A 26,105-nucleotide genomic window follows, 5' to 3' on the forward strand; every position below is an offset into this window, starting at 1 on the left:
TTGAATATATACAATTTGTTTATTTAATAAATTAATGTCATTCAAAATACAGTGCCAGAACAGTATGCAGTTGAACATGCTAGTAATGTTTGTCATGAAGCACCTGTGCTCATGGTAGATTGACGGCGCCCGCTCCTGCTAGTGGTTCCTGGGATGGATGCCAGAGCAGCTCTGGTCAGCTGCTCTTCTGCACAGCCGGTGCAGAGAATTCCTGAACAGTTCACCTTTCTAATCCTACCCCCCACACACAACAGCTTAAAAAAAACACACCCTGACAGCTAATGGGTATCTACACAATCACTCTACAGTAATGCTTGTTATTAAATTAAGATGTAATGACCTGGTTAACCCACTCTAAATCTTTAAGATGGAGAAATACAACAGCAGCAGGTAGTTATATGCATGAGCCCATGTTAATGTAATACAGAAAGTGGAGGCATTTACTGATTAAAGCTCCACTCAGACCCGCACAATGAGGGACTAGCAATCCTTACTGCAAGCCCAGCAACGTAGGTCCACATCTGGTAAGTGACCAGCTGATTGGAAGACCTGTATTCTAGACAAGTATAAGTTAGTGACAGGAGAATACATGCACCTAATAGTATAGTTAGACTGATCCTGCAGTCATAGCTTTCCCTGTGCAACACCGTGAAGTGGAAGATCTTCCTCAACTATAGGACAGGATTTAGACATTTCTAGGCTGACATGGACGTTAGTGTTAAGTGCAGCTGAATTAATTACACTGAAAAAAACTGTATTCCAGGACTTCGGAACAGAAGCACAGGAATGAAATACATACACTAAAATAACCTCAGCACAATTTGTGATATACCACACTAGGAAAAGGAAACTATTTTAATAAGTGAACTTTTTGAACTGTACATACACAGGGCTAACAATGTTAGATAATCCGGATTCTATGTTCTCATGATACGCATAAAAGTTTCTCAATTATTGGATAATCTATTTCATATTATGGAAGCATATCTTTCTGTAAGACTCACTGATATATATTATACTGATGCAAATATTAAGTAGGGCATAAAAATAAAATTTATCAAAGATAGATTTTTATGTACTCATATCTAGTCCTTTCATAGCCTCTCTTGTTTAGCAAAGAAAATGACAAAGCACATAAATCAGGCGTGCACTCCTTGAACTCCCGACTATACAGGTGGTAGTGCAACCATTTCCCCGTCCAGTTCAAACTCCTCTGTCCCGTCCGGTGAAAAGAGATAGGTTGGTGGTTTCCATGGAGATTCTTCAAGGCAGGACGGATAAAGCTTCCCCACAGTGCATCGAAAATCTCTCCCCAAGTCCCACAGCACACGCTCCGATATATGCTGCCGCAGAGACCACCGGTCCTGTTCCAGATCGTACTGGTAGGTGACGTACTTAGCTCTCTCATTTAAGTGGGTTTCTCGCATAAACACGCACAGAGAATTTGAGATCACCACAGCTCTGACACAGGGGTCCGAGTACCTCTTGGCAGGGATGTTGGCTGCCATTTTCCACTCATTTTTATTCACATCATAAATTTCCACAGTTACCGAAGACCCATCTACAGTGCCAGACGGGAGTCTCACGCCAGAATTGGTGGCAATGTGCAACCCTCCAATATAGAAAATTTTATCACCGAAAGCAGCGGCTGAAGCAAAAGACCTGCTAGTCTGTCTCATGGCCATCTCTACCCACGAGTCAGACCTCGGGAAGTAACAGTACATGAGGTTCAGCGTCATCACGTAAATGCAGTCATGGACCACCACCGCTGCGCTCCACTGCCAAGCGCAAGGCAAAGGGCTCACCATCGTCCACTCGTCCTTCTCGGTGTCATACCTCTCTACGGTCCTCCGGTTAAGCTCTCCACCTACGCTGTCTCCGCCAATTGCATAGATGTAGCCCTCACAGCAAACCAGAGACGGCTTCACGCGGACGAAAAGCATCGGGGTCTTTGGAAACCAGGTGTTTTGCTGTGCATCGAACCAATAAAAGCAATTCACAGTTCTGAAGGCAGTCTGAAGTTTGCTTGTTTTACTGTGATTTGTTTTTGTGTTTTTCAAAGGAATCTGACCACCTGCTATATAGATATCATTATCGGGAGTTACAACAGTCCCAACTTTATGCAAATCAGCTGGTGGGCTGCAGAGCTTGTAAACTTTTTCTGCTTGGGGGCTGTAACAGACAGAAGAGTAAAGACTACAAGAATTTTCTGAAGATGCTTCAATGAAAATCATCATTTCCTCTTTCGTCATTCCGAGTCTCGGTTTGAAAAACTTGGGCATGGACTTATACAGACCTTGAACCACTACAGACTTATCATTGGGTGGCAGACCTTGAAACCAAGCTCTCTGCGTTACTTCTGAAAGTGCATCGATTCTGATTTGGCTGAGAACTGAAGACAAATACTGGGATCGTGATTCTGTGTTATACTCGAGCCACAGCATAGCAGCTTCGCGGACTGTCTCCTCCTTTTCTACATTTAAATTGTCACTACTGAGAATGTCTATCAGTAGGTCATGTGACAGCTGCATGAACGCCTCCTGGTGATACACAGCAGTGAACTTGTGCTCCACCATTCTTTTAGCACTTTGTTTTAATTCCTCACAACTGAACAGGTCAGCGAAACTCAACAATCGCACACAATTCTCTGCATTTATTTTTTTAATTAAATATTCTCGACAACGTTGTAACACATCTTCAACCTAAAATGAAAAAAAAGGATAACGGCAGGATAGACAAATTTTATTTTTGTGTAACACACAGATGTATTAATCAGATCCCAATACTGTAATATTGATTTTTTGATACGTATGTTTGGGTTAAGAGATAATGTCTTCATAGTAATAAAATCAGAAGACTAGGCATAGCTTTGCATTTCTTCTTTCTGTCCAGCGACCTACTTAACTGCCCTATTTACGAGACATTAGTATAACATTAAATATGCTTTTAAAAAACTAAATAGACTTAAGGAAAAGGTAAGGAAATTCACTTATACACTTTTCTAGGCTTTAAAAATATATAATTAAGAGAACCAAATGAAAACAAGAAACAAATCATAGTAGAAGAAATGATTATTGCTGAATAGCTGGAATCTGGTTTTATGAACACGGACAAGATAGTCAAATAAAACCAGAAAATTATGTACAATGACTAAGAATAGTTATTATTTGCCTTTCTCATCTAGGGAACTAAAATAACCAATTAAAGGAACAATATATTTCTGTTGTTATAAATTACCTACACTTAGATGACCCACTCTAATAAGTTTTCTATATTGGTTTCTTCTCACGAAGGAAAAGTGGATCTCAGTTGACTCTGAAGTGCACCTACTATACTTAGTCACATCATAGTGGTCAACCAGAAGCAATTTACGGTGAGAAGTTAGGTTGCTTGGATTCAAAACTTGGACTGGCCATTCAGTACTTGTACCACATTAGACAAGTGGCTCCACTTCTCCAAGCCTCAGTTTTCGCTTGGATAAAATGGGGAAATACTTACAAATAATTACTGTAAAGCTCAGATGAAAACGCATATAAAGCAAAGTACAGTAACATTTCATGTGGTTAACAGTGAAAATCATAGAACCAGCCGAGTCTAGCGAGGGCAAGCCAGTCCAGGAGGCAGTCTTATTTTGCATGTGGCCAAGAATATGCATATGGGTTTCATTAACGTGGTAGGAAACAAATTATAAGGCACAGTGTCACTACTGACAGTAACAAAGTGTTCTGGAATCTAAATTTCCTTAAATTCCTCAATTTTTTTAGCAATTCTAAAAAAACACTTGCTTTTAGTTCCTGGCTTTAAAAAAGTTAATGAAAATTTACAAGCTACGGAAAGACAATGCTTACACAGTAGGCATTTCCCTGTTTTGAGTTTGGATTTACGACAAGGACGCCTTTGATTCCGAAGCACCAGGAAGCTACCCCTATGGCCTGTTTCCTCGGTTACAGGTACCTCCTACAGGTACAGTATTTCAGCTCAGTTAAATACTTCTCTCTAAGAGCTCAATATGGTCACACGGCTATCCTACATATTTAAATTTGATAATTTCCAGAAGAATCCTGAAATTATCCATGAAAAGCCACACCACTGAAAATTAGTACATCTAAGCATTTAGCAAAAAAACTGAAGCACTTTAATCAACACTGTTAAAAATTACTTTTACTTGAAATCTAAATTCTTAGGTATATTAGGCAGAATATGAAACTAATATGAAATTTTCATGTATCTTAAATTCATTCTCATCATAAAATTAATTGAGATGACTGGGTGATCAAATCCAACTGTTTTCTCCTTAACACATTTTAAAAAGACAAGAAAACTTTTACTTACTAAAATCTGCAACAAGAAAATTACATAGATATAGGAAATCACTGATGAAATAATATTTCTTGAAAATATAAACCACGGTTAATGTATGTAACAGAGAAAAAAACTGCTTACCTGCAGGAAACAAGCTGTTTCATAAAGTTGTTCTACAGTGCTGTCATTTATTGCCAAGTTACCCGTGTATGCGTAAGTTATTATAATCTGTAAGGTGGCTGCATCCACATTCCTCAGGTGTACGTGTGTCTGTTTGCTTTCGCTTAGTCCACTCATGAACATGGCCCTACAGCAGAGAGGGGGGGAAAACAAAGCTTATGGTTTAGTGTAAAACAAATTTAGAGCTAAAAAGAAAAAGCAGACAACATGGGATGTTTACTTAGGATATTTGCTACTAGAAAACTTATTAGGAAAACTTTTGAGGAAGACAAAATATAATCCAGTGCCAAAGATATACCAAACCATCCCACTATGCAGTTTTGAGTGACATCATCAAAATTCATTTCAGGCATACCTTGTTTTATTGCGCTTTGTTTTATCGGACTCTGCAGAAGTTGTGTTTTTTTAAAAATGGAAGACCCTCCACCATTAATAATATTATAGTCTGCTGAAGGCTCAGATGATGGTTAGCATTTTTTAGCAATAAAACATTTTTTAACTAAGGTACATACAATTTTTTTAGACATGTCACAATTGCACACTTTAAATAAGCTGCAGTATAGTGTAAACATAACTTTTATGCACTGGGAAGCCAAAAAATCATCTGATGTGCTTTATTATATTTGCTTAATTGCAGCAGTCTGGAACCAAACCCATGTTATCTCCGCAGTATGCTTGTAACTCCTTATATTCATAAAGTGGAATACTATTCAGCAATAAAAAGGAACGAAGTACTGATAAGCATTACAATACAGATGAACTTCAAAAACGTTATGCTCAGTGAAAGAAAACAGACACAAAACACTACATATTTTATGATTTCATTTACATGAAATGTCCAAAAAAAGCAAACATATAGAGGGACAAAAGAGAGATTAGTAGTTACCTAGGCTACGGGTAAGAATGGTGACTGTAAACGGATATAAGATGATGGAACTTTCAAATTAGACTGTAGAGATGGTGGTATACCTCTGTAAATCTACTAAAATTCATTTAGTTATAGGCTTAAAATGGGTGGATTTTATGGTATGTAAACTTATCTCGATGAAGCTGCTGAAAATTTAATTTACTCAAATGATTCCCTAAAAATATGCAGAATCTATTATGTATAGGAAACTATGCTGGAAAGGCAATTGGCGCTGTAGAGAATACAAAGCAGAATGGCCATTTCCTGGTGACAGATGAGTAATAATGCAAAGACTATTACTGTGTGCAGAGAGAGTCTGTAGTGATCAAAAGCCTGTTTCACAAGTCACTAGCTTGGGCCCCTTAAGGAGATGAGGAAGATGAAGATGAGCAAGGCATTCAAAACGGATAAAATCGTGACTCCAGAAAGAACATAAGACTCACTTATTCCAGCGGCATGGCTGAATATAAGGGCTAATACAGGAGACTAGAAAGTGAACTAGAAAGACAAGGGGAAGTCAGACCACAGAGGGCTCTCAAATGAGACATAACAGTCTAAGCTTTTTCTTGTAGATAGTGGAGCACGCCACAGGGTTTTGAACATGGATTTATTACATAATAAAATGTATTCTAGGATGAATACTTTAAATTCTAATAGACTTCAAGTGCCAAAGGCTAGAGACAGGAAAACTGGTCCTGAGGCTACTACTGCAATAACCTAGATGAGAAGTAAGAACCTGAGCTACGGTGGCAGAGATGGATACAAACGCTGTACATGACAAAGAACCAACAAGATCTGGTGATTTTCTCAACATAGGGAATAAGTAGGAAAATAGATAAGGGAAGAATCAAAAGTCTCTCTTCATTTTCAACTAAGTGCCTGAAAAATGTTGTTCAGTATTGAGAGATAAAGTATAAAATCAAGGAAGAAAGTTAATCCTGGGAAAATGGCGAGTAAAATTTTAGATAGTTATTTTCAGGTAAAGGCAGTTGAGTCAAATAGAATTCATACAATAATCAGTTAATTATTTAATATTACTAGACTTAGGAGGCCAGGCATTAATGTGGTGAACTGTGAATTATTTACCACATGACATGTGTTAAAGCTGAAAAAGTTATGAGGGGAAACTAAAAGAAAAACCCAGGCAGAATCCCAAGGACCAATCTGAACAGAATTCAATTAGGATAAAAAAGAAAAAAGAATGACCGAAGGCTGAGAAAGATTCATCAGAGAAATTACCACCAGGCCAGTACAATGCTACTCAGGGCAAGACAGGTGGGGTGTCAGCCGTGGAGTCAAGGGCAACAAACACTGCTAAAGCACTTAGGTAGTCCCTGGTGACGTTCAGTGTCACCCAGAAGGACAACAGCTAAGCTTCGGGCAGTCAGCGGTGGACGAGTGGCACAAACCACATCAGTCAGGTGGCTGATGGTTTCCTCCCGAAGAATACAGGATGGTCATAAATAAGCCTACCACGTAATGGAGAGCAGGAAGTATTCTTGAAAAACATCCGAGACATGACAAGAAGCCCTCTAGAAACACCTACTGCTGCTGGCTTCACCTGTTTGACATGGGAGAATGGGAGATAACCAAAAGAAACCTGAAAAAGAATTCTAAGAGCTCTGAGAAAAAACAGAAGATTTAGGAGTCACAGTAGTTCTTCTTTCTATTCCAGTAGATGGTAGTGACCCCGGAGGAGGAAGTAGGGCATGGGAACAGCTGACTATACAGATGACAATGACACGGGCTATCCAAGGCTATGGCTTGTAACACCAGAATGATGGACTGCTGTAAAGGAAACTGTGCTTCCTAAAGACCAAAGCAGAAGCCGGCCAACCTGATCATGAATATTTTAAACAAACGTTTTTAAGAGAAAATACTGAATTACATATTATAATAGGCTAAAGTACCACAATGAAAGAAATGTTGAGTAATTCTCTCACTAGGGGTCTAAAATGAACTGTAAATGTTACCAAGAAGTAGAAACTAGTATTTCAGTGGTTCTTCTGATCTCATACGTTCTACTGATTCTTGGTGGGACCTAACTGGTAACTCAAACTACAAAGGGAAGAATGCATCTAGTTCAACAGGCAAAATTTCCAATAGCAAATTTCTAGTGATAAAGACTGATAGCAGCATCATGTGTATGTAAAAATACTGAAATCTATAAACCTGAAAGTAAAATCCAGTTGAAGAATACCTGGGAAAAGATCAAATTATTATTGTGGGAGTATATAATAATCTACTCAGTCCAGAGAAAAGATATGTCGGAGAAAAAAATATGAGTGTTTTGTATTGTGGATTGTGAAACTGGCTCAGGCACAGGATTTTAAAGATGAGTAGCTTTAATCTAAACACATATTAAACAATTTTACTTATTATTATTTCTATTTTTATTATCTGATTTGCGTTAGGGAGAATATATTCTCTCAGAAGATGAAGAATACCGAAGAAGGGAACTAGCTAGTGATAAGGAAATAATAGCAGCCTTAAAAAGACTGTGTTATCTTTAAGACTGTAACATTAACGAGAGATTTAAGTTTCTTGGTCTTAAGGAAAATCAATTCTAACCCAATCAGTTAAAGATAAATAATAACCTCATGACTAGAGAATTGAAAGAACAGTGTTATTTATATAATCACAAATAAACTAAATGAGAGGAAGACACCTAAATAAACCCATGTGTTACTACCTGATAAAGATGACATACTGAAAATATTAGAATGCCTGCATAGGTTTAAAAGTTAGACTAGATGACTGCTAAAATTACTACCACAAAAGAGTCTACTGATTATAAATGTCAATCTGAAAAACCACAATTAAGTCATAAAGCTCTTTCCAATAAGGGGTAATCAATTTATAATTAATGGCCATTAAAAAGGGAAAGCTAATAGGCTTAGGTATTGACTGATTATGAAACCTCAAATTTCTAACACCATTTACTAAACCAACAGATGTGGTGGGGAAAAAAAGACCATCACAATCATTTGGGAAGCTTTTAAATACACAAATTCTGAAACTCTAACCCTGCCAGACCCACTGAACCAGAAATTCTTGGTTTGAAATCCAAGAATCTCTACTTGTAAAAGCACCAGACAGGACCACTGTTTACAAAGATGCCATGCTAAGATAAGAAAATCAGTGTCTGAAATTACATGAAAAATCCATAGCTTAACCTGAAATAATTGCAGACACAGCAAAAGCAACTGGCATTTGGGCCTTATCTTCTGTAATCAGCATATGCGTTGCGCTGAGGAAGGTGAGGTTTCTACACCTTCTATGTACATGAAGATTAAACCTGTCCTCTCCACAGCTGCCATTAAAGAACAGCAGACCCATCAACAGACAAATGGATAAGGGAGTTATGGTTCACATGTACAGCAGAATATTTGCCATAAAGAAAAAATGAAATCCTATCATTTGCAACGAAATGGATGGACCTAGAGTTATTCTGCTGAATGAAATAACTCAAAGAAAGATAAATGCCATATGATTTCACTTATATGCAGAATCTAAGGAACAAAAGAACAAACTAATTAAAAACAGACTCACAAATATAGAGGACAATCTGGTGATAGCCAAAGAGGAAAGGGGTAGCGGAGGCTGGGAGAAAGGGGTGAAGGTTTAAAGAAATACAAGTTAGTAGCTGATAGATGGTCACGGGAAGGGGGAACATGGCACAGGGAATGCAGTCAGCAGTAATGTAATGGCTGTGTGTAGAGCGAGAAGAGGGAAAGAGTAATCAGGGGGATCGTTTCATAAACTATATAAATGTCTAACCGAGGTATTGTATACAAATAATAAAACTAAAGAACAGCAGAAATTAACATTCACTGCTGATCTCCACTTCTGACTACTAATATTTGTAGGAGAAATATAGTGGTCCACATTTAATTCATCTTTACTCACTCCATCCCTTTTGAGTATTAAGTAAAAATTCAACCTAAAAGCGGAAAACAAATTAAGGAATTTCCATGCCTTGGCTTCTATTCCTCTCATGAAACACATAATAAAGAGAAACCCACTTTAAAAGACTAAAAGTTGCAAAAGACCATATAAATGTAAAGTTAAGCTTTACTTATTTGTCATTAGCAAACAATATCAACTTCTAAATTCTGAGGCATAGAGAAAACAACAAAATGTTGTTATTTATTAAATATAATCTGGCAAGAAGTCTCCTAAGGCTAAAGGATATCACCAATGATAACGGTAAGAAAAAGTGAGAAATATTTTGCAAAAGAAATACTTTTAACGTGTTTTAAAAGTATTAATTACCCTCTAAAAGTTATTATTGAGCCTACTGTACTTTAATTTATAATGACCAGTTATCTTTTAATTATTTTAAAATCTTGAGTAAATAAAAATTACACCATTCGTTTAATGGAAAAATAACATTCCGAATTTTTCTGCCTCCATCATTAAAGCTTTTCCCTAGTCAATTTCAACAAATTTCTTGGACTTAAACTGTTGTAAAAACTTGTTTCACCTGTTCCTTAAACACGTGAAGAAGTGATTTAGAAAGCACATCATCCGAACAGAAAATTTAAGCCAAACATTGACGTCTATTTTTTTTTTTTAATTTAAATAATGCTTAAAAGAATTCCTAAAGGGGACTAAATACACGGTGATAAGAGAGTAGACTTTGGGGGGTGCGCATACGATGCATTATACAGATGATGTATTATATAATTGTACATTTGAAACTTATATAATGTATTAACCAATATCACCCCCAATAAATTAAAAAAGAATTCCTAGTAAAACATTAAAATAAGCTAATGTTCTGCACCTGAAATACAAACTAATCAAGATTAAAGTACTTACCTAAAATAAGAGCTACATGTTGCAAGAACCATCTTATGACAAGGGAATTCAGTGCCCTCAACAATTAACACTATGTCAGTAAACAACTGCTGCTCATAAAACAGTTTTAACTGTTCCAACAAGGACACAGCATACTCAGTATTGATCTGCCTCTCGTCTTGAGTGGACATGACTGTAATCCATTAATATCTCCAGGAGTAGATTAGAAAAGTCAGTCTTACTGATGGAAGGTCAAGTGAACGCTTCAGAAATAAAGAAAGGAGAAACTCTGCTTGCTGTTATCTGCAGCATTCAGAACCAAGACTGCCACATTCACTAATGAATAGTATCTTGTTATAGACTTAAAATCACTCCTAGGTCATCCTGTGTTAATTAGGTTCTTCAGAGTTCTTCAACACAGTCTGCAGACATCTTGCTCAAATTTGCAACTGTTGTGCAGCTCATGAGTGAAAAAGAGTACACACGAGGTAGATTTCGTGGCAACATCCTATGTTCCGTGAATCTTCTGAAGGAACTAAAAAGAAAAAAGTTCAGTTAGAGCATCTAGGCCAGTGTATTTTAGAATACAATTTTTTAAATAGCAGATGTAAATAAAAATTTATATGAAGTTCGACTTTACCCGTTATCATAAAAATGAAATGTGAGAAAAGTAATATTTTTAAGAGTCTATTACGTTTAAAATAAAAAAAAAAAAGACCGAAGGAAATTAACATTTGTAGTTTTAACTTTTTGCCTTCCATACAATAAACATTCCAGAAAATAAGCAGCACATAATAGGTATACATTTTTAAAGTTCTTTCAAAATAAAGAATTTAAATTACCACAAAGCCATATCTCCCAGTTATTTGTTTAGTGGCTATACATGACCATGACCATGATTTAAGTGGGGGGAAAAAAACGTTTCTCATGCAGAAATTCTCATTTTGGGGATACATTTTAAATGTATTCACAAAACCTTTATATTTAATTTACATTATTAAACTACATTGGTAGACTCAACCGATTTCCAAAGCATAAATTATTTATTTTTAAAATCTGCAGTTCAATTCTACAAGGTAAGTATACATAGTAAACATAACTTCATATAGTGTTTCCTTCCTAGAAATCTTTATACAAGCATACAATTTTACTGGGGAAAAATACTCCACCAAACTTGATAAAATAGACTTGTGTTCTTATATGGAAGACTCCATATTAAACAAATATGAATGCTCTCACAATATGTAAATTTAATACAAATCCAATCTAAACCATATTTGCAGAGGATTCCTTTGAAAGAATGCAAAAGAGTTGCCAAAATATTTGGGGGGGAGGTCAAGTTTTTCCTCATGACTTATCGAATATTAAACTGTTATAAATTACAACAAACCCAAGTAAACATATGAAAATTAGATACAATAAATATAAACAGGGCATTTCAAATAAAGACTAGCTTATTTCAACAAATCATGTTGGAACAACTGGCTAACCACTCGAAACAAAACCTAGATTTCAGTCAGACTGCATATGGTTCATCTAAAGAAAACTCCAACTGAATTCAAGTTTAACTTTAAAATGTTATTTGGAAATCAGTATTTACAACATATGGCAAAGAAATTACAAATTGGGAAGAGGAAAACCCAGGGATGATGCTAGTAATAGTTAAAAATTAACTCTTTTCTAATTAGATGACTTAGTTTCCATAATCACAAAGTGCTGTTGGCATGAAACGTATAAATATGAGTATCATTGGAAACACTAATACTTTTTCTCACAAATATCCATATGTCAAAGACACCATGCTGTACTGCCTGCCCGACTACACTATTACGGGAACTGCTAACCTGATATAAACTGTCAAATTTCCAGCCAAGTTAATCATCGAAGTAACTAAAACAGGTGCAAAGGCAGAGTGAGACCTTAGGTCATCCATGGTAATGACTACGCTCTTCCAGATCTCAAAGTTACACTATAAATTTAAGATCTACTACCTCTAAGGTTAATAATACCTAATATTACTGGCTATTTTCACATATTAATAATGCAGCAAGGCCTAGTGTTAGTGAGGGCTTGGGGATACGAGCATTCTTATACTGGAGTGTAAGTCGATACACACCTATGAGGCCTTATTCAAAACTCCTGGAATTAGCCATGTTGTGGAATTCTGAATTTTTCAGATTTTACAGAGGTAATATGGCACATGTCATGTATTATAAGACTCCTGCAGATTCTCGGGCACCACTCCTTAAACATATTACTATCTTTATAGCAGAAAATAAGAGCAGTGTGAAAATGCTACATACAGCCTGTTCCTTCAGGTCAGGATGTGCAGGCAAACTTTTATTAACAACTTGATTTTAAGAACTTTCTGAATTTCCGAATTGCAAATGACATTATAGAGGGCATATTTGGCACTGTAAATGTTTAATCAGTCAACCTATCAATTCTACTTCTAGAAATTTCTTACAGAAATGCATGCGTTAATAAACTGAAAGTCCTAACCTGTCCCAGCTACAGGGCCCCAAATCGGACCCATCCATATTTAAACCAGGTGACAAGGACTGGCGGCCAGGGCCGGGAGAGATTTGGGTCACACTCCTAGCCCCCAGAATTCTTTGCAGGCTTGCTATACAGGCTCACGCTGCTAATTTTTTTAACCTCATAATATGACCTGATTTTTTTGCAGTGACTTTTTTGGGCCCCACTTAATTTGTTATGTCCGGATTTTACTAGATTTGATTTTTCAAATCACATGCATGAAACTGTTAAAACAATTGAAGGCTGCCTTTAGAAAATTACAAGGAGCCAATTTTATGTAATCTTCATTATCACTGATTTACACATCTTTATTTCCCATCCTCTTCCTCTGTAATGTAGGGTATAAGTTCTTCCTGATAACTTTTATTTAGAATATCTTAACATTAAAATAAGCAGAAAAAGTTACGTCATTCAGATATCATACTACGCAAATAAATTTAATAATTTAAACAGATCTGTGTCTAGTACAATTCAAATGTTGCTTCTCTGGAAACACCGACTTCAAAATTTATTAACTAAAAATGTGAAAAGTTGCAAAGCTTATGATGATCAACCAACAGCCTTCAAATGCCTGTAACATTTTCTACAAGATTCCTTCTCTCCTAAAAACAAAATTTGAACTCAATATCCTAAATACTCTGAAACATTTCACAAAGTTCGTGCTGCTACTTACTAATGATTTGACACATTTTACAAATTCTCCTTTTAATAAATAGTCGTATATTTAAAATTTGCTTCTAAATACATCCTATTATCTGTAAAAGTTAGCATCCTTAATTTTCGAGTATCAAGTTTACTTAATTTTCTATTACAAATTAATAGGTACTTAAAATCTAACTCAACAAATGTTTATTGAGTATTCACTAAGCATTGGTTACTGTACTCTAAGTACTCAGACTGAGCTGCCAACCACCAGAGCTCCAAAACACCAAGTACATTTACTCTTAGTGGAGACTACAGCCAAACCATGTCTATGATTTAAAAACAGAGTGTTTTAAACCAAACTAGACAAACTCAGTAGTCAAAAGAGGTGAGCAAATGAGTGAGGCAAGTTGGGTGTAAGAAACATTTTTCAAAAAAGAAAAGGAACATTTTTCTTGAAATCTAGCTGTGTTGATCTTTTTTGAACTTTTGATATACAATAAATGTTATTCTTCACCATAAGAAAAACTGTAGTACAAATAAAATGAACAAAGGAGGTAGTTGGCACTTGCCCCAATAACAGTAGTTCACACTGTAGAGGAAAGAACTTATCGAAGACCTATTCAAACCTTCTGAATTTATTAACATATGCAATGATTATCTAATTAAAAAAAAAAAACTTTCGAAAGGTGTACTACTCTTTTCTCATTATAAAGACAAAGCATGACTTTGTAAACCATAAAGTCTCTGTCCCAAATACTTAACTCTGTTGTTATGCCCACAAGCAGCAAAGACAGAACGTAAGTGAATGGACATGACTGTGTTCCAATAAACTTTATTTACAATAACGGGCTTTAAGCCACATATACCAATCTCTGCTTCAGGCTGCTTCTTGATCAAATATTGAGTCAGTGACTAATATGCATAATTCAAGTTATTTTTCCTGGAAAAATGTTTTCCTTTAGATCACAAAAACAAGGAAAAAGCACAAAACTTAAATGCCTGAATATAATTCTTAATCTAACCTGTATATATTCCACATTTATTTTCAACTGAAATATTTTAACATCTTACCTAATCAAACAACTGCAGGTTCAGTGCGCTCTTGAAATACTTTTTCTTTTATCTAGTGTTAAATGCCCTACGCTAAAGGTTAAAGGTGGGGCTGGGGGAGGGGTGCATTCCTCTCTAAGATACTCTGTTGAAAAAAGCTTACAATGAGAAAAAACTATTATAGTCAGTAACTTAAATTACGTTTTATTTCGTCAACAACTTTGTATGTATGTGTGTATGTGTGTGTGTGTGTGTGTGTGTGTACATGTTATAAATATGTATTTTTAGGCAAGGTAACCCTTGGTTGACCTTAAAGATTGCAAGGACCTTGTCAGCTTACAATCCCTTATTTTTTTATTTTTTACGCCTACAGCATCTTCTAGGTGGCCTCCCATGCAAGTACTAACTAGGCTCGACCCTGCTTAGCTTCCGAGATCAGAAGGGATCGGGTTTGTTCAGGGAGGCATGGCTGTAGACAGCATCTACATACATTTTAAAAATAGATGTATACAAGACAATGCTTGTATAAGGCGATTTAGTGAATACATGGATTTGTTAGATAAATTAGAGATTGGGAAATCACTGTTTCACTGTTACATACCATAATTCCTGGTACTAGGCATTTCAAGATTAATAAGAAAGTCTTATATTGTAAAGCAGGTCATTAGAACATATTCCAGAGTGAAAAATGCCGACGATTAATGGGAGTCATATAAACACAATAAAATTCATAATCTAATGAAGTACAATATATCTGACATAAAAAACATGCGTATTCTTATTTCTTTTTCTAAGTATGGGGCTCAGTTTAATGTTTTTGATTGATTTGCTTGATGGCAGAGAAAAATAGCAACAAATAAGGTTGGAATGCTATACACAGGATGAAGTCCTTCCTACTCTCTACCCACTAACTTTATATAAATAATTAGAGGACAAAGACCAACTTATTTTTAAATCTAAGGGCTTCCTGTAAATGCGGGAAATGTGTAAGTTAATTGAGATTGTGAGAAAAAAAAGAAAAAGGAAAAATTTGGGTTCTAATACATTTTGTCTAGAATATTCAAACCTCCAACGTTCTACTGAGTGAATTCCACCGCACAAAAAAACTATATTCATTTTGTAGATGCTACATGTTGATATTAAAGGAACAGAAATCAAGATTAGAGAAAGGTATGAAATGATGAAATTTAAAAAAAATTCCAAATACTTTCAAATGTTTCATAAGTTGATGGCAATGGTTTTTATTAGGGGGAAGGAAGGTGTCTAATTTCACTTTGAAACCTAGTTTTCATTCCCACAGGTGTGTCATTTGTGGTACCTTTCCACTGAGACCTACAGAAACAAATGGAGCAAAGCCAACTTTTCCAATGTGAACTAGGCAAGACCAAGAGGATCAAGGAATAAAGAATTAAACACTGAATGTGTATACGAGCCTGATCAGCAATTAACTGAGCTGTGTATATTAAATGAAGGAAGGATAAAAAGATGAGAAGGTTGCAAACAAGGCCTGCACAGAGAGTAGGGGTAAAACAGTGATGGAGAGGAAGGGCAGTGGGCTCCAGGTCATCATTTGTATGAAGCACTTCCCAGTTGTTTATTACTGACACAGGTGGTGCTGTATCTTCTAGTGCGTCAAATGTCAAGACAGAAAATTGAAAACTTTTGTTAGAAAGGATCCGAGGCTTTCTGAATGTCAGTATTGCCAAAAACTTAAGAGCAGGAACTGTGGAGCCAAATTACTTGGGTTGAAAACCCAATTCTGCAACTTATTAGTTGCATGACCTTTTTAAAGTTATTTCCTTTGTGCTGTAGTATGCTTATCTGTAAAATGAGAGAAAAACAGAACTCTTCTTAACGGATTAGGATTAAATAAGTTTTATAAACAGCCTGGAACAGTGCCTGACACATAGCACCAGTACACAAATATCTGCAATTATTTTTATCAATGTGTTCACTGGTCGAGCTTTCTGCAGCACTTTCCTAACTCCTGAACCTCCACACCTGTACCAGGTCTAGGGGCCCAGTAACAAGGTCTCAGCACTTAAACACAGTTCTCTTTTCGCCCTGGGGAAATGGTATTATTTTAGATAAGAAAAATCCATTCAAGGATTTAGGGAGTATTTTGACGGTACAAACCATGAAAGTAGTTCAACAGACTAATCTTTAGAAGGCTGATGCCAGGAGGGCACCAGCCATAACACAAGCCTTTTTTTTATTGCAATGAGGAGATAGGTTTTTCCTCGGGGAGAACAAAATACTGGTGCCAGAAACAGTTTGCTTTCAAGTTATCAAAACAACTCAGACAGTTGAAAATGTTTGGAAGGATTGGTCTTTGGATTGTCAACCACTACAAAAACAGAATTTTTTTGAGTTGTGACAAACATCAATTAAAAAACACTTTGCCTTTTGAAGTTTGATTAACTTCAGTATGGCGTCCCCTACTCCAATCAAATTCAGAGCTTAGGTCTATTTCTCTGTGTTCCTCCTTTCTAATCACACTGAAAAAATAACTACATGGCTCTATCAATAATGCTCAGCACCCTAAGTAAATTCAGGTCACAGGTATAAGCTTCTGTACTACATTATGATTAATACGTCATCTCACTTTGAAATAATTAAACAGGAACATAAAAGAGATGCCACTTGTGATAGAAGAATCATGTGTAGTATGTCCCTTTATGTTGAATATCACTTTTCTTCCTCTCAGCTCTGCAGTGACTAAAGAAAGCTGGCTAAATATTGACTAACGCAAAACTGACCCTTACTTTTTCACTGGGATTTCATTTTCCACCAAGTCAATGTTTTTTCAATCACAAAAGCATAAGAAAATATTTCCCAGTCAAACATACACATGAGATCATTAAAGGCATAACCACTTAACAATGATCATGACTATTGAAGTTTCCGTTTCTTTAAAAAAATGTAAGGTAAACTGAGGAATACTCAAGCATCCCCTGCCTACCATGGAAGCAACATATCACCACTTGTCAGAGGTATGGGAGTGGAACAGAGAAAGGGAAAGTTTTAAGGTGTCTCTTATTAATTTTATTTTTTCCAAATCTACAATAATCCCTTCTCCCCACACCCAGAAACTGCAAAAACCTGGCAAAGGAATCAGGAGTAACCTTCGTATACTTAAAAAGTTACTTGAAGTCAACTTGTCATTTTAATATTCTGAGTTATTTAAATATTGGTTGCTCTATTCGAACTCTACTGAAAACAATAAGAGATAAATGAAGAACTCTTGACGTTTTCATTCATACACTTTATAACAGGGTCAATCATTTTTCCTGGTCTTAAGAATGAAGGCAGGGAGAAAAACTTTTCTTTGGAAAACCAAGGTATACTTTGGTTTTTAAAGCTGTATTCAAGTTTCAAGTTTATTACCCACCTTAAACACAATGTTTAATGTTTGGATCTTATAAAATACCTCATTTCCATTAACCGGGAAAAAGAAAATCTATGGGAAAGTGTAGACTTTTAAGTACTGTGACACCTGTATTCCCACCCATCTCCTTACAGGCCCTGTGAATAATGTTAATGCTTCTTAGGAGAGCAAAAAGAGCTCTCTCACTTAAAACCCTTCCTACAAAACTGTCTGTAGAAAAAATAACACTATGCGGGCAAGTGTGGACTATAAAGCCTGCTCAGAAATGCCACAGTCCTGTGGAGTTTCCTGACAACAACCTCTTGAGGATTTCAGGGCCCAACCTAAATGGCCTTCAATAAGCACTAGGCCAACAAAAGATCAAAGTGAAGAAGCAAGCTCCACATCAGCAGCCAAATGGAAAGAACAACGAAATTCCACATTATCAAGACTAGAAAACAAGGGACTGGTTTTACTTTCCAATTTACTTTAGGTCAGAGAAAAAGTCCCTTTGAACAAACGTCAGGGTACAGTCCTAACTAAAGGTTAAATAACGAAGTCACGACTGCAAGAGATTTGAAAACCCACACTCTCTACTCAAATTCAGGCAACTACGGAGGGCGGGGCGGGGGGCGAGAGGCCCACCCTGTTAATTAGCTGCCTTAGAAGAAAGTATAACTTCGGTCAGACCACACTGCCGGTATAGGGTTTTGTTTCTGAATGCCTGAATGCTCAGTGCGCCAGACATACAGATTCGTATATAAACAACACGTGATCAGTCCTGCGCCCTACGTTTTTACAGCGCTAACTGATATGAAAGACGGATGTTTCACACAAACGTGCCCTCTAAAAAGTTAGTTTTATATTTTAAATTCTTTCTAGTTTCACTCGAAGCAGATAATTCTAGAGCTCTGTAGCCTGTGGAGTGTATATTCCTTTGCTTTTGAGGTAGCTATTAAAAAAACATCTTAAGATTGCTAAACCGGGGGGAGAAAAATACATGAATTCAACATTATTGCTCCACATCAAACTGAGGACTATCCTTGAACTCCACGGGTTCTCAATTCATAAAGCGAGAGAAAGGTGGTCGAGTTCAAACAAGTTAACGATTTTGCAGTCTAAAGTAAACACGTACACAATTTTCCGTTTCAAAGGGCAGCTTCTGCTTTCTTTTTAAAATCATTAGGTCACAATGGGACCTCTGTTAATCTAGACATCTCCTGGCTACTTCGGATGGGCCAAGAAAGAAAAACTGCAGGCAGGGCAGGCCCTCCGCCGGCCCACCATGTCGCGAACACGTCGCCAGCCCTTGAGGGAGACGGCTGCGTTTTGGCAAGGGCGGGCGTCGGGCCGGGCCCGGGCGCCGCCCGGGGGACCGCGGCCGAGGCGGCGCCGGGGGAGCGGGCCGGAAACGCCCCCGCCGCGCGGCGCGCCCCGCCGGCCCCCGCCCCTCCCCCGCCCGCGGCGGAAACGTCTCGGGTTTGAAAGATGCCGCCGCCGCCGCCGCCCCCCGCGCGCCGAGCCACAAAGGGCCGAGCCCGCGGCCGCCGCTGCCCTCGTAGCCCGGGTCCTCCACAGGGCGTCGCGGGCTCCCCCTGCCCGCCCGCCTCTCCCGGCGCCGGCGGCGCTTCCTCACCCGCGTCCCTCGCTCCCGAGGGCTGGGGTCCCGCGCGGCCGGCGACCCCGCAGGCACTGGGCTCCTCGGGCGCGGCGGCGGGGGCGTGGCCGTCCCGCCGCGGCCAAGGCCGGGGTCTCGCCTTCGCCTCCCGCCGAGGAAGGCTGGCGCCGCCGCCGCCGCCGCCTCTTCCTTCCGGTTTCCCCTCGCGCCCGCCCTCGGCCGGTCCGTCCTGCGCGGCAATCGGCGTCCTCTGCGGGCGCCGCCGCGCGCTCCTCAGGGCCCGACCACCGCCAGACTCCTCCCCCGGGAGCCGCGCCGCCTCGTCAGCCGCGGGCCGCTCCCGCCCCGCCCCCGCGGCGCGCTCCCGCCCCCCGGCGGGCCCCCCCCGCCGCCCCGGAACGTGCGCGCAGCGGGCCGCGGGTCGGCCCGGGCCGGGCTTCCCGTCGCACGGCTCGCGCGCGCCGAGCGGCACCAGCGGCAATTTTGCAGTTTCCCGGGTTCCCGAGACCACCCCCGCCCCCCGCACCCTCGCTGCCCCCGCCCTCTCCCCGCGCTGGATCCCACCGGAAAGCCAAAACAAGCGGGGCCGCGCAGGCGCGAGGAAGGAAGCGGAAAGAGCAGGAAGGGAGGGGGCCGCGCGAGGTGCCGGGGAAGCTCCGCCGAAGGGGGTTTCCCGGGGAAGGTCAGCGGAGGGCGCGTGCGCGGCGGAGGGCTCCCCGCCCCCGGCCCCCCGACGCGCGGGCCTGCGGAGCCCCCGGCTTATCCCGGCGGAAGCAGAGGCCCTGGAATTTTAGGGGGTAGGAAATCCAACCAGCACAGTACCAGATTTTACGCTGCGGGCTGTTTTCTTCCCCTCGAAATACAAAAATGTGCAGGGTAGGTCGGGGAGTGGGAATGAGGAGGACTAGACAACGCTAGTAAGGGGAGAGTGGGCTGCTGGCTGCGTGGGCTTTGTCCTCTTGGCCCCTTCTCCCCAAAACACGCCCCCTGTTCTCCAGAGCATGTTTGGTTTAACGATCTCACCCAGAAAGGCTTCATGTCCTGGTCTCTCAAGGCCAAGGAACAACTCAGAGAAGCCCCTGAATGGCCTGCAGTTTGCGGGAGAGAAACGTCGGGGTGCGATGGGCGCCTCTCCATGGGAAGCCTTCGGATAGTTTTGTGCCGCATTGCGGGCAGCTACCCGCTCCCGCCCCCCAGCAAGTTGCAAAGAAGTGCCTGCAGTTTCACAAAGCCAGGCCTCTGGAGCAGCTGGTGCCTGTGGCCCACACTGGTTTGTTTAACTTGGTGCGGCTTGCTAACAAGCGGAAAGTTGTACTTTTGTTCTCATTTGTTAGAGGTTATGGATCAGGGATTGTCAGAAATGCCCACACTGTTGTCCCCTACCTTGGTAACTTCACTTTTGGCATAAACCCTACCTGGAGAATGTACTCGGCTAATTATAAACTAACAGAATATACGTTACTGAAGAGCCTCTTTCCGTAGGGTAGGCTAGATGAACAATGCTCACAAGGATGTGTGTACCCCGGACTACTACTGACAAAGGATTTTTCAGTAGAATTTGGAAACTAGTTTCAAAAAATCTCTATAGCGTGCCCAGTATGCTATCACTCTGCTTAATCTCATTAACTGTTTAAGTATTTTGATATTAAACAACAAAGAAGCCATACAAAATATTGTCATTTAACAAATGCTCTGTGGCAGACTAGATCCTGGTGATGCAAAGTACAAACAAGAAGGTGGAAAGTACCAAAAGTACCTACTGTAAGAGTTTGTGTTTCATCCTGTAGACAGAGCCATTTAAGATTTTTCGGGAAGAAAATGTCTTCATAAGATCTTAGAAAAATATATTTTTAAATTTTATGAGTGTATTTGAGCCAAACTGACAGCATACATTCCAGGAAACAAGATCGCAGATGCTCCCTAGAAAAAAATAATTCTGAAGCGTAGTGGATTTCAGACTGGAAGTTGGATACAGGTTAAGAGGCTGTTAAAAGTCCAGACAGGAGATGGAGCCGAGTTCAAACTCATTTGATGGCAGTGAAGACTGTGAAGAATGGACTTGAAACTAGCTAAATACTTGGTTCCTAAGAGGATGAGGAATAAATAAGAAGTGAAGGAAGACAGAGTTTCCTAGTTAGAGTAGATAGTAATATCACTATATAAAGAGAAGCTAACTGTGAGGATGAAGGAGAGAACTAAAACTGTCATTTTAATGGCTGAACAGTTAGGAATGCATTTGGCTGCAAGAAAAAAAAAAAGCCCATTGCAGTGACTTAAACAAATAAGAGTCTATTTGGTCATATAACCAGTCTGCAGGTAGGCAGTTACACCTTTATTGATTCAACAGCTTAACAGCAGAGCCACAATTTCTGTGATTCTTTTGACGTTTCCCTTATGGTAGTGAGATGGTTACAGCAATTTGGGCCTTTACACCCTTGTGCAAGACAGGAAGATGGAGAAAGAGGTGGCTTCAGCAACCTATGTTTATTATTATTATTTTTTTTCAGGAAAGTAAAAGCTTTCTCAGAGCAATACCTCATACCACCAACTCAGCAGACTTCCAAATCTCATTTTCAAGAACTGCAATTTGGCCAACTCTAGCTGCGAAGACAGTTTTCCCAAGCTCTAACAAGGGTATAAGGGAGAAAAGCACTGAGAATGAATGTGGCGTCAGATAAATGGCAGTCTGCTAGTTAGTTAATACTTAAAGCATCACTTTTTAACATTTAAAACACTGAGGGCTGGCAGGCTGGATTGATCTATCTAGTGTTTCAAAGAAGTTATTCTCTTCGTATTTTATCTTAACAGAAAAGAACAGAACATTTATCCTCAAATATTTGTACTTGTTTGCCGTTTCTTCTGTCAAGGTTGCCATCCTGGTAAAAAGTCCCAGAGGCTATTAGAACAATTAGGAAGGAGGAGGATGCTGCAGTCAGAGGAGGCGGACCCACTGCATCTGGCGGATGGTAGAACGACTGACTGCAGGGGACTTGGCCTCAATAGCATCAACACCACCTAGATTTCCTTACAGGTCTTGCCTCTCAGCCTGGAAGCTGAACGGTTGCAACTAGTTACTGTATCCAGTTTAGGGAAATCATAAATCAGTATTTTCTAGCAATTACACTAACTTTTTTGGAATGTACAGCAGCCCCCATGTGATCTATATCCAAAACTAGGCACAGAACATTGTTTCAAGCATTCCTTTTTAGTTAATAAGGCATTTTTAAAAAATTGAGTGCCAATGGTCATGAAACAGTATCTTCCTAAGACTGCATTTTAAACATTGTCATGATTCTAGAAAAGACAGAAAATTTCTAAAGTTGAGTCTTGTCTTTGTTTAACCATATCCGAATGTTATAAATCATACTTACTTAAGATATTAAGATAATGTAAAATATCCTTAATGTTAATTTTGACCTACTTACAAATCTTGGGCTTGAGGGAGGAAGTTACTAGGGCCATCTCTGAGGGGACAGTGAGTTCCAGAGTTAATGCACAATACATTCTCTCCATCTTGCTTCCCTGTAATAATACAGAGAAAATCTAGTTAAAATGGACATCATTATGACGGGGTAGTACGAGGACATTCTCTATGGTGACAGAGCAGTTCTGCATCTTGATTGTGGAATAATAACTGATAAAATTTAATAAAACTATATAGAACACCCAAAATATGAGTGCATACAAAAGCGATGCAATCTGAGTTAGGTTTGTAGTCTAGTTAATTACATTATGCCAATGTCAGTTTCCCAATTTTATTAATGTACTATAGTTTTATAAGAAGGTACCAGTGGCAGAACCTGGGTGATGAGTACCCAAGGAACTCTTGGTACTATTTCGGCAACTTCTGAGTCTACAATGATTTCAAGATAAAAAGTTTCTTAAAGTGTACATCATTCAACAAAGACTTGTTTTAATACCCTGGGACACAGAGATAAAAAGACTCACAGAGAAATGGGAGTGTTGGAGAGAAATGTCCAAACAAACCAACAGTGAGATAAACTCTGTGAAAGCCACATACGCAGGGAGTTATGAGGATACGTAAGAACAAGCAGGTCAAGAAAGGCTTCTCAAAAAGTGGAGCAGGCTGGGTGGAAAAGGAAGGGAACCAGCAAAGGAACAGAGCAGAGGTCAAGACATAGAGGATTAAATGAGCCCTGCCAGGTGTCACTGCTGTATGTTTTCACTGAATACTGTATTTTCTAGCTCATCGCCCTTATGATTATTATAATTAAATGTCTTTATAATGTGAGCTCCATGAAGGTGAAAACCACTTTTATATCTTGTTGGTTCTCCAATGCCTTATGCAGTCCCCGTCTAGGCACTTATAAATATTTATTGAGTGAACGGGGTCGTTGACTATGCCTGCAGTACGGAGTACCTGTGGGAGAATGACAGGCTATCTGGAGAGGGAGGAAAGAGGTAGATGCAGACTTACCTGTTAAGTTTGGACTCTATAGTAAAGGTAATGGGGAACTATCAGTGGTAGATGAGTGTTGTTGTGTTTTAGAAAGATACTATGAAGGGAAGTATAGAAGCAAAATGTAGCCATGTCCTAATGGTCAAAATGCAACCTTGAGTAGTTTGTGCCTTAGCAGAGGAAAGCAAACTAGGCTGTTAGCAATCTCAGGTCTCGCTCTGGGGATTATACGTCTACCAGCCCCTGAATGTCCTAGGACTTTGTTTTGTACCAATAATAATAATAATACCAACAACAAAAGTAGTAATTAACACTTGGCGAGTGGTTATTATGTGCCAGACACTTTAAATATATTAACTTATTTAATTCTTACAACAATTATATGTGTTTGCTCCATAGATGAAGTGATGAGGCACAGAGAAGTAACTCACTCTAGATCACACACTAATAAATTAGAATATTATTGCAATGGAATACAATATTTTTCAGCCTTAAAAAAGTAGAAAACGATCACGTGCTACAATATGGATGAATCCTGAAGACACTAATGCCGAGTGAAATAAGATAGACACAAGACAAAAATTACATGATTTACTTATATGAAGTACACAGAGTAGTCAGATTTATAGAGACAGGAACTGGTGGTCGTCCGGAGCTGGTAGTAGGAGAAAAGGGGACGTTCTAGTGTAATGAATACAGAGTTTCTTTTTGGGATGATGTAAAAGTTCCGGCTATGGATAGTAATGATTGCACAACATAGTAAGTGCACTTAATGCCACTGAACTGAACGCTTAAATTGGTAAATTTTATGTATGTTTTACCAACGAGAGTTTAAAACAAAGCAACAGAAAGAAAACATTGGAAAGAGGCCTGACTTTGTCACTTACTAGATCTATGATCTGAGGCAAATTACCTAATCTACCCAGGCCTCAGTTTCCTCACCTACCGAATGAGAAAAATAAAAATGGTACGTACGTCCTAGGTCTGTTGTGAGGTTAAAATGAGATAACTTGGCAAAGCATTACTTCATCTTAAGCTTAATTATTCCTAGCCTCAAAGGGAAAAAATCTAATTCTAAAAATCATGAAAGACCTTAGTACTTTCTCTAGCAAAATTGTTACGATCACAACGGCAGAGAGAAACTGTACATTTTTAATAGTTGGCTGAATCACATAGTAGGTTATGATTAGTTTTGTAAGAAGTCGCCGCACTGTCCTCCAAAGCGGCTCTACCATTTCGCATTCCCACTAGCCATGAATGAAAGTTGCTGTTGGTCCACACCCTCCCTAGCTTTCAGTGTCGTCAATGTTGAGGATTTTGGCCGTTCTAATAGGTGTTTAGTTGTATCTCATTGTTTTAATTTGCATTTCCATAATGACATATGATGTGGAAAGTCTTTTCATGTGTTTATTTGCCATCCGTATCACTTGAGAGGTCTCTGTTAAGGTTTGTGGCCTTTTCTTTAATTGGGGTGTTTGTTTTCTTGGTGCTGAGTTTTAAGAGTTCTTTGTGTATTTTGGATGACAGTCCTTTACCAAATATGTCTATTGAAAATAATTTATCCCAGTATGCAGATGGCCTTTTTATTCATTGACAGTGTCTTTCATAGAATTTTTAATTTTAATGACGTCCAGCTTATCAATTCTTTCTTGCATGGATTGTGGCATTGGTGTTCTATCTACAAAATCGTCCCTATACCCAAGATCATCTAGGTTTTCTCTTGTGTTATCTTCTAGACATCTTATAGTTTTGCATTTTACACTTATGTCTATGATCCATTTTCAGTTAATTTTTGTAAAGGGTGTAAGGTCTGTGTCTAGATGCATTTTCTTTGCACATGGATGTCCAGTGCGTGTTTGAGGACCATTCGTTGAAAAGACTATATTTGCTCCATTGTATTTATTGCCTTTGTTCCTTTGTCAAAGATGAGCTGACTGTATTTATGTGGGTCTAGTTGTGAGCTCTCTATTCTGTTCCATTGATCCTTTTGTCTATTCTATTGCCAATACCACATTGTCTTGATTACTATAGCTTTCTTTACAGTAAAGCTTGAATTCAGGTCGAGTCAGTCCTCTAACTAGCTCCAGATACTCCTCTTATGCAAACTGCTCTAGAGAACAGAAAAAGTGGCAAGGATGGGACTAAGATGTCTTGAAACCATGAAAAGACAGTACGAGAACTGAAAATTCTTAGATTCTAAAATTCTACATAAAATACCAGCAAGTGGAATCCTGCGATGTGTATTAAAATATATCAAAACCGAGTCGTAGGCAAT

General features: G+C 39.0%; 2 protein-coding genes across 2 annotated transcripts in view; one reads left to right on the forward strand and one right to left on the reverse strand.

Moving 5' to 3' along the window:
• On the reverse strand, positions 1–19,692 carry KBTBD2 (kelch repeat and BTB domain containing 2). Its single transcript, XM_036231101.1, has 4 exons — positions 19,429–19,692; positions 10,214–10,727; positions 4,444–4,609; positions 1–2,702 (listed from the first exon to the last, which is right to left on the reverse strand). Exons 2-4 carry the CDS (start codon positions 10,381–10,383, stop codon positions 1,167–1,169), a joined length of 1,872 nt encoding a protein of 623 aa, XP_036086994.1. The 5' UTR covers positions 10,384–10,727; positions 19,429–19,692; the 3' UTR covers positions 1–1,166.
• Positions 17,389–26,105, forward strand: part of LOC118610669 (translation initiation factor IF-2-like) — a 12,242-nt gene continuing 3,525 nt past the window's right edge. Inside the window, exons 1-2 of the mRNA XM_036230213.1 lie at positions 17,389–17,418; positions 19,355–20,286. Coding sequence (XP_036086106.1) covers positions 17,389–17,418; positions 19,355–20,286 — 962 coding nt within the window. The remainder of the gene's footprint in view (positions 17,419–19,354; positions 20,287–26,105) is intronic.

Source organism: Rousettus aegyptiacus, unplaced genomic scaffold, assembly GCF_014176215.1.
Source record: "Rousettus aegyptiacus isolate mRouAeg1 unplaced genomic scaffold, mRouAeg1.p scaffold_m13_p_13, whole genome shotgun sequence".
In the NCBI taxonomy this organism is placed as follows: domain Eukaryota; kingdom Metazoa; phylum Chordata; class Mammalia; order Chiroptera; family Pteropodidae; genus Rousettus; species Rousettus aegyptiacus.

Bases quoted from the DNA above. Each gene is read 5' to 3' on its own strand.
- KBTBD2 (XM_036231101.1), bottom strand. From the start codon at position 10,383: ATGTCCACTCAAGACGAGAGGCAGATCAATACTGAGTATGCTGTGTCC. The intron at 4,610-10,213 runs GTAAGTACTTTA...TCTCTGCTGTAG, and splicing joins ACATGTAGCTCTTATTTTAG to GGCCATGTTCATGAGTGGAC. The intron at 2,703-4,443 runs GTAAGCAGTTTT...TTTTCATTTTAG, and splicing joins AAACAGCTTGTTTCCTGCAG to GTTGAAGATGTGTTACAACG.